The following is a 9,867-nucleotide window of genomic DNA, read 5'->3' as shown; positions in this document are numbered from 1 at the left end:
CCTTGTCATCAGCCCTTGTGAAACGATGCATCTCCCCATACTATACTTAGTTTGAGCACAATCTGTTTTTAGAATACAATCCAAAAGAAAACCAAATTCTATTCTTATGCCACCGTACTATCATTGTTATTTCGTATGGTGAGTAAGTTGGTAACCGAACTGTCCATAGTGAAATGCAGTCAACCGTTACCTGTCCTGACTGGACATGGTTGAAGAGAACCCAAACACAAGACCTGGGGCTATTGTTATCTCAAGCAGTATTCAATTAGCGAAGCAAAGAAGTTGAAGCCTTTCTCACCGAGGAAAATTTGGATTTCAAAAAAATTATCCCTTACCAGATATTGGGGGCCCTGGACACATAGTCTTTTGACCACAGCACAGACGCTGGTGTCTCTGGGTCTGCAAGTACCTGTTATTGTCCTGCAAGGGTAGTGGACCAAACGGAGGGCTTAGAGAAGAAGTGTCCGTCACGCAGGTCACTTCCTTTCACAATCAAACTGAGACATGATGTCACTACCTTGGGAGCACTGTACATGTGTGGTCTGCTTCTTGGTTGGTGCTGTGAATCTTTGGGGCCAAAGACTGAAATCGGAAATTACATCACCTCATCCAGAACAACTCATGACAACTTAAACTCCCATCTCTTCAACTCATGCTTAGAATGAAGCAGTCATGTAGAAAACGAATAACATGTTCTTTTTGTGATTTTTTGGTCTCACATTGCTTATTGAAACGTCTCCAGTAGAATGAAAATGATATTTAAAATGCTTTGCTGACATGCATGTCATTGATTAGTTCTAGCAGCAAGCTCCTCATTTCCTCTTTTGAATGACCATGTGTAAAGTAATCAACATCAATCAACACTGATAGAATATAGCTCAACTTGAAGTCCCACTATAAAATTGAAAATTTATATTGCAGAGATAAATTGTCGAGAAGATATAACGGAATATCTGAAAATAAATATTTACCATCCTGCAGATGATAGGTTGCTAATAGCTATCTTCCTAAAGGAGGAGCAGCGTCTTGTATTCTACATAAGAGCAATGAAAGAAGGGAGAGATAACTATTAAATACAACTACCACAATTGCAACTGCTTCTACAACTAGTAATAACAATGACAACAGCAATAATAATAATAATAATAATAATAATCATAATCAAAATCATACTTTCTTAAATTTCAATTTGGCCTTTGTGCTGTTTTGCTCTCGGGCCCCAACTAAAACAGAACAGGCTGTTCTAAGGATGAATAAAATGAAGCCATCATCCAAATTAATGGGAAGCAGTTTTTTCTCAACTTATTTCATGAGATTAGCGTTGTTCTCAAGACTGTGTAGATGATGACGTACTAATTTGCATTTGGCACTATTGTTGTATCTGTTAAATACTGATGATAATAATAATAACAATAATAATACATTTTTAATGTGCTTTACTTGACACTCAAGGACACCAATTGTTATACCTGGTAAATTCATCACCTACTATAGCAACGCTGCTGTTCACTTTAGCATTTTGTAAGATGAATAATTTGATAATTATACATGTTCATCTTTATTGAATATATTCATCTGATATATAGTTAAAAATGCAAATTACTACACCAACAAAATTGTGTTTTGTGAAGACACACACTGCTATGACCATTAGGCTACCTACAAAGACATAAGCCTTATCTGTCATCACTTTAGAGAGAAGGAATCTTGTGAAAATGTATGGAACGGAATACCTTTAAGGGTAGTTCAATGTTTAATTCATTTAAATTGAACATGCCAGTTCCAGAGTTCTATACATAGCACATCACCCGCCTTTGCTGCAAAATCTTAGATAAACGTTGAACAAAAATAACTAAAACAACAAAGTAATTGAACAGTACTGGGTAATTTTGTTTGACGTGGGTATATTACAGAAAACAAACCTGCTCAATCAACCTTGCACCTTTCAAAGCAAAGCCATACCTATGATTATGGGGACAATAACTAATCCCTCATTAATGTGGTATCCATAATACTTCAGCTCATAGAGATAGGAAATCAATTTACCTTTGCCTGAAGCAAACACTGAAAGCTGTTTATCTGACCTCTTTAAGAGGGACCAACTATCCATATTGAAGGCTGTAAGGAAAATTATCTTGGAACACATTGACAGTCCTTGGGAGATGAGATTTATTATATTGCCACATTGAGGATATCACCTGCATTTTTAAATCTTATGTAAGGCAGACAAAGCCTAATGCACACAGCACTCATTGGGAGATATCCATATAATTTGATACTTCTGAAAAAAGGAGTGCCTTCTGATTCACGAAAAAAGTTTAATAGAGACTTGATACTCTTGTGAAACTGATTTGAATCTTGATTGCTGATTTGAATTGAATATGGAAACCACACAGGACATGTGTACTTTTAACAAAAGATCCCCATGGCCCTGAATTTCTCTTTAAAGATTCAGAACATTCACCATGTTTAAGCACTCTGAATCACAATAGACAGTAATTTCCCAAATGTTATCAAAGCAGACTCTTGAGGGGGTTCAAATTACTATTGTTAAAGTGGAAAAAGGTATCAAAGTCTTACAAAATTGAAACATCTACGATAGATGAAATCAATTAAAACATGTAAAACAACTAAAAAGTCTCAAAAAAATTTGCCAGCTCATGTAGGTCCAGGGAAGCCCTTAAGTAGGAGAGACATGAATGGCAATAAAGATAAGACGAAGAGGCTGAAATGGTTCTTTGGAGGTCTTCATTTTGTCTTTTGACCACAGCTGGATCATCCCTTTGGACCCCTGGGCTACTTTACACACACAGACACACATGTCCACACACTCAATAAAGCACACACACTGAGCCTGGCTGATCCAACATGACCCTTTGTTATCTGCCTCTAGTCAGCTTTGTTTGCATGGATCATCTGGAAACTCCATTTGTTGTTGCCATTTTGGAGGCAGACGGAAGGGGTGAGTCAACAAACTCCAAATGCAAATCCTGGCTCTCTCATGGTCTCTTTAAATGAAAATAATTTCTGAGCCATAAAATGAACAGATGGTACAAAACTTGAATTAACAATAAAGAATCAATAACTGTCTGTTTGAGAACACTGACCAGCGTTGAAAAATGGAATGTTGTTCTGCGCTGGTAGTCAGCAGCACACCACTCCCAAGTTGTTTTGCTTTTGCTTTTTTGGTTTACCAGAAGAAAAACAGTGCTCGAAAAACAGTGATCAATAAAAAATCTTCTTTTTAAGTTAAATATATTTAGGTCGTCCTGTAACCCCTGGTTACTTTTTGTTCTAACTACTTTTAATCCTCCTGTTGAAATTAAAATCTGATCATAATAACGAAATAAAAAATTTATACAGACTGTCTATACTTGGGTATTTTACAGTCATATTGTACACCTCAGCTACCAGGGGCGTGTATTTGGCCCTCTTTCTCTATTACCTGTTCTATCCTGTTTTCCCAGGGGACAGCCAGTTTCAGTAACCCCACTTGGTGGATTGCCTCAGACATCAGAACCATGTCAGGCCTGAGTGCGGTTGATGTAATTGTATCTGGGAACTTCAACCGTCTTCCTAAGTTGACCAAGAACTACCAGTCTTTCGCTGTTGAAAGGAATCCTCCCTGGGCCTTTGGATGAGGCTGAGGCTTCTCCCTGGCACGCGCAAGAGATGTAGCAATTTGCAGGATGTTGAGACTCGCTAGAGCTGATGCCAGTACAGATGGTATCTGCTTGCAGGACGTGGTCATGATGCCACTGGTACCGCCCCTCTCCCAAGGCCTGAGCACAGCAGCTCAAGATTTGCTCCATAGATCCCTTTCTTAGGCAGAGTTGACAGGCAGGCGAGTCTGCAGGCCCCCAGGTGAACAGACTGGAAGGGCTTGGGAGGATTTCATTCACTGAATGGACCAGGGAACCTGAAGTGGAGCGGCTTCTATTCCCACATTTCTGCCGATGTGACTTTGTGGCCAACTGTATGTTCCCACTTTGTACAGGCCCTCTGCTTGCTCATGCCCACCATCCTGCTGAGGTGTGTCCACCCGCATCTTGGTCTGGATTAATATATGCCTCTCCTTTCCCCTGGCTGTGCTGTTTGGAGGTGTAGAGGTGCACTCAAGCCAAGCTCGCCTGTTGCCGCCATTCCAAGTAGGATGTTGTGCTGCAGCCTTGCAAGCCTGCCTCAGCTTGGTTGACCACCTCCTGGGCATGCCATTTCCTACCTGTTCTGACCTCTACCTCCGCCAAAGAGACCTTGGTCTCAGATGAGTCTTGGTAGACTAGGTTCTCTGGCTGCAGTCAACTTGAACTCCTCAACTAGATTGCTCAATGGGAGCTGCAGCTTGGTGTTCCAGCCATAAAGGGCGATGCTGCTGAGACTCCGTGGGAGGCCCAGCCACCTGTGCAGAAAGCTGTTTACCGTACGTTCAAAGGTCTCCACAGTGGCCTTGAATTTCCCAGGAAGTCCTGACTTGTCCATGGCAGAAACAACAAGCAATGATTCCCATTTCCAGACAGTGCCATGCTGATGTTAATGGCCCAGAGGACACCCTCTGACTGATGTTGTTTTAATAGTTCAAGGATGAGATTTTGGATATTCTCGGGGACACAGAACTTTGTCAGGGCCAATCCCACTAGTGTATGTGGGCTCAAACCATATGCATTGGCCAGGTCTAGCCAAAGCACTGCTAGGTCACCCTTGCTCTATCAAGCCTCTCTGGTGAGGTTGGTCACCACACAAGTGTGTTCAATGCAACCTGGTATAGATCACCTTAAGAATCTTCCAAAGATGCTTTTGCAACCGCGAGCACTGTTTGAAGACTTTGGTAAGTATTCCACTCTGTCCAAGGGACTGAAGATGCTCTGGCTGACTTGATGATCTCCTCCACTTATTTGAGTGCGAGCTATTTAATGTTGAAGAGTGTGGTGGGCTTGTGTGGGGTAATGAGGGTTTTGCAGTGTCCGAGGTCTTCCTCCCTTCTGCTGTCACCATAGGTGTTGCTTATGAAGTGATTGATCTCATCTTCAGGACAGGAGAGGTGGCCACTGTGCTTCTGCCCCAGCAGCTTCTTCGTAAATCCAAATGAATTTGAGATGAAGGCACTGCGTTTGTGGCCCTTCTCTTCCCCACTCTTTCTGTGCCACTCTGCACGCCGAAGGATGGTTAATCTCCCCCGGACTGTGTATGGAATGTGCTGCCAGTGCCACCTTATCTTCCTCACTCGCCTCCCTGTACGGGCTCCTCAAAGTCCTCAACTCTCATCTGAATGGGTGATCTTCACTTCCAGATGGTTCGCATTTGGTCCTCTAGGTGCTTTCGTGTGCTGTTCCTTGACGCCAAACCTCTCGGATGCAATGCTAATTATGAGGGTGAAGAGAAGCCAGACTGAGATGGTTCGGTCATGCACAGAGGGGGGATGGTGAATATATTGGTTGACGGATGCTGGAATTGGAGCTGCCAGGCAGGAGGTCTTGAGGAAGACCAAAGAGAAGATTTATGGCTGTAGTGAGAGAAGATATGAAGGTAGTTGGTGTAAGAGAGGAGGATACAGAGAATGGGGTTAGAAGGAGAAGGTTGATTCGCTGTGGTGACCCCTGAAGGGAAAAGCTGAAAGGTGAAGAAGATTTAACCCATCATGGATGAACCCATGAGCAGCAGGCAGCCGCTGAAGTGCCAGGGGAGCAGTTAGGGGTTCAGGGTCTTGCTTAACAACACTTCGGCAGTCTAGGGAATTTGGTCTAACAGGCCTCAGAAAAGGTGCACATCTTGAAATTAAATTTGTTTCTAGTTAAAAACAGCCTAAACTTGCCTCTACCAAAAACCCAGCCTGATATTCTGTTGATATGTCCTGTTCAATTTTCCATAATCTCTTTATCAAACCACTATTTTTACACACATTTAACAATGACTTCTGACTGACCTCAAAGTAAAAGCATTATTGAGAAATAATAAGCTGGAAATGTAATTCAAATACAGACAAAAAATGTGCATGAAAAGGGGGTCATCAAGACTGTCAACCATTTTATACCTTTATTTTAAACCTTGAACATAACATAATCAACCTTGAACTTTAATAGAGGGCAAGGTAAAGTAAAAAGGCATAAGGAAAAAATGGAGCCTATATGGGACAATCCTTTGTGGAATTTACAGGATGGAGGAGGAAAAAAAAAAGTTTTAGGGGATTATTCATCTACTTGTGTGTCCATTCATTCACTCTTCCACACACCCACTCACTCAGACACCATAGGTGTTACCAATGCAATGTTACTACTCCAAGTATTGCAGTTGTTCGCAGCTAGTTGGCACTTTTGCATGTTTATACTGTTTATATATTATCAATATATGGTTTAAGTGCAACTTGTTAAGTGCAACTTGGAGTCCTACCTGTTACTATATATTGTTTACACTGTTTATTGTTTGGTTTCAGTTTTCTATTTTTCTATTTTGAATAACTTTTCTTGCACAGTCCACTTTCTGCTATGAAAGGTTGAAATATCCCCACTGTGGGATTCTATTCTATTCTATTCTATTCTATTCTATTCTATTCTATTCGTGTGAGACATCTAACCGTGTTATTTTTCCTATAGGAGGGCTAGTAAATGCTGCAGGTTAAATGCAAACACAATAATAATGGTGCCACGAAGCTGACGGTACTCTATCTAAGGAATTGCAGCAAAATTTACCTTTACCTTTTGTCATACCTGATGAAAGCCGTGTCTGTGTAACCAAGCTGTGCAATGCACACACACGCGCACACACAAGCACACGCACACATCTGCAGTGCTCCTCCACCCCCAACCCCCCCTTCCAGCATCCTCCCAACAGGGGACACATTGACTTTTGCGACCGCTTCGGCGCGCAGCAGAGGAGCGGCGGACAATAACGCGGCGCACTGGATTGCTTTCGCGCATTGCTTATTACGCACGTCTATCCGACAAGAGCGCGGTTGTAGCAGCTCGATGAAACAAAACCGATGGGACGCTGGGTCGCTACAGAAAAAAAGGCACCAAGAAATTGCAACAATTGAAGGGATTTTCAAGATGATGTCCACACGACTATCAGGATATCGCCTTCTTGTCGTTTAGTTGTAGAACTGAGGCTGTACTTTCCACGCGTAAGTTTGATTCTTCGCTCCACACAGAGATGACCTTGTGGAGAGTGTATTTGTTTCATCTCATAACTCTGGGTAAGTATCTCTTTTTGAATGTTCTAATGTTTATGATCGAGGTTGCTGGAGAGAAAAAAATGATCCAACTTACCTCGTGATAATTTAAAGTACGAATTTCGTGAAGTAAAATCATTTGCCGGTGGCTTTTATTCTGTTTCCTACCGATGTTAGATTTTATTACTTTTTTCTGTAAAACCTCTATCCCAATTTTTAACCTAACATGTCGGTTGATAAATTCTTTGCTTACAAGTTTAGATCACAGATCACTTGCATTTTATTGGACTTTTAGATGAGCGTGAAGAAAAATACCTGCACTGATCAATGTTTTCATCATATCGTATGATATCAAGATCATATCCATCTATGTTCTCAAAGTTCGTTCTTTACAGATACCCGTTACAACGTGCTCTAATTATTTGTTGGTATTCATTGATTACCAAGAAATGAAAATATTTCAATATTCAATACATATTACATATTTGATACATTATGTCTGTTCAACATCCATTTTTTTCTTGTGGTCATGTCAATTTCCTCACCCATATTTCCTTGATTTTTCATTGATTGTAATTGAGCCACCTGCTTTTACTGTTATTGAGTGATGGTGGATTATTGATTTTTGTGGCAGCACTTCAGTTATGAGAGGAGAAGCTGCCGTTGGCTCAGGATCTCTTTGTCACCCCGACAATGTGTCATCATTATTCATTATTACACTCAGTGATAGTCATGACATCGGAGATAGACATTCTCCATTGAACTGGCACCAGATTTCCTGTTTAACAAAGTCATGTGAGTAATGTGCCTCCTTATTCATTATTAATACACTCAGAGGACTGCATTACATTAATGGAGGATACCAAACTGCTGAATGGAAGGGAAAGCAAGTTGCATGTTTTGAAAAACAGCCAGTCACCCTGGCATGACATGAATTTGTCTTGATAGAGTTGTTAAAGGATGGCGTATTCATGTTATTTACCTTGAATCTGCAGATGTTTATTATTATGAGTTACTCTGCAATTTAGCAAATCTGGTGAGATGAAATATACAACCACTCAGAAATTATGTTAATATATATTTCTGAGGTGATGAGCTTGTTGAGAAAGTTTGTCAAGACAAAATGGAAAAAGTTCACAAACAATAAGCTATTTGGGTGATACCATCCATATGTGTTGCTGAGTAGTTTCAGAGACTTTCATTAATGTCGATGGAAGCTCAGATGTTACTCAGCTCTCCCAACTGCCACACGTAGTCGAACGAAAAAAGTTGAAAATCACCACAATTTTCCTAAAAGGGCTCTTAAGGCAAAAGTCTTCTTCTCGTTTCTTACCCAGTTTCCATTAGAGAATGTCTTTGTGTGATTGTTATTACCTTTTCCGTTTTAAGGTAGAATTACTTCACAACAGTGGGACATTTTCTTTTCAAACACAGCCAGACTATTTGATCTTGTAGACAAAAATGTGTCACTTCATAAGAATGGATTTACAATAATTGTGGTGTACGCGAAAATATATCATTTAAACAACATGATTGTATTTTTGACATGCTGGTTTGAATTGAGACATGAATCTCCAATAGGCATGATGTTCAATACAGGACTGGTGGCCCAAAGGATGATAAACTGGAAGGTCAGATCCTGTATTCAGAGGTGTTGAGGGTTCAAATTGTATTACTTTTGTTCCCGCTGTTATGAAAATTGAGAGGAATCCAAGGCAAGTAGTTGACTTTACAAGATTTGATGGTATCTACATGATAAATGTATGCCGGGGCTTAGTTTGACAGATTCAACCAGAAGTTTATATGGAATAAAATAAAATTGTGCAGAGCAAGAAATTATTTCATCTTAGATAAGAAACTCTCAATGGTATAGACTGTAAAATGGCACAATATAGGAACTTCATATCAAAGTATGTACCCCACTTGAGACAGAAGATTTCATTCAATATTCAAAGAAGATTTCATTAAATATTGGTGAGGAGACTATTAAGTTTTCAAAGTCATGCCTGACGAGGGGGGCACAAATAAGTAAATTGTCCTGGGCCCATGTTAGAAGGGACCCCCCAGAACTGGGCCCATGAATTATTAGCAAAAAAAATGCTCAAAATAGGCCTATTCATGGAAAATATGTTATTTTTCAGTTATGTGAAATATTTCTTCTCTTCATTATTGGTCAAGAACACCACAAACACAAAAACAGTGAGCCCTGACAGATTTTTTTTTTTTTTCAGAATTCATTTAGCCCGCTCCTGTTTTAAGGACAACAGAGAAAAGAGAATGGAAGAGCAGAAGAGGAAAGTACAGGATTAAAGAGTTTAAAGTTATATCCAGGGATATAAAACTGATGATGGTTTTGTTAATTACCTTAAAAACATCTGATTTAACCCACCATAGATTTGTTTGTTGCTGCACAAAATATTTTCAATATCCTCAATCAGATCATCCTTTTAGCAACAACAGCATGGGGCTCTAGTCAGGCTGTATTTTCTGATTTAATGGTTTTGACATTGTGGGATATGACCTGTGTCTTTAATGGAGATAGATAAGTGCGGCAACAAATGCTATTACCCAGAATATTGGCTGACCCCTTGTAAGGAATTTGTCATGAATTTCATTTGGAGTTGGTTTCATCCAGTGCAATAGAAAACTCATCACATGAAAAAGCTTCACATTCACATTAGTCATTCCAATCCTTTGAAATTGAT

At 40.1% G+C, this 9,867-nt stretch overlaps 1 protein-coding gene across 1 annotated transcript in view; it reads left to right on the top strand.

Moving 5' to 3' along the window:
• The first annotated feature begins 6,853 nt into the window (after positions 1-6,853).
• Positions 6,854-9,867, top strand: part of gfra4b (GDNF family receptor alpha 4b) — a 39,495-nt gene continuing 36,481 nt past the window's right edge. Inside the window, exon 1 of the mRNA XM_086158642.1 lies at positions 6,854-7,186. Within this exon, the coding sequence (XP_086014768.1) occupies positions 7,144-7,186 (43 nt within the window). The 5' untranslated portion in view covers positions 6,854-7,143. The remainder of the gene's footprint in view (positions 7,187-9,867) is intronic.

Source organism: Fistularia commersonii, chromosome 13 (assembly GCF_037954325.1).
Source record: "Fistularia commersonii isolate RoL2024-O1a breed Wild chromosome 13, RoL_Fcom_v1.0, whole genome shotgun sequence".
Lineage (NCBI taxonomy): Eukaryota > Metazoa > Chordata > Actinopteri > Syngnathiformes > Fistulariidae > Fistularia > Fistularia commersonii.
Note: the sequence above shows the minus strand (reverse complement) of the source record. Positions and strands in the feature narration are given on the sequence as shown.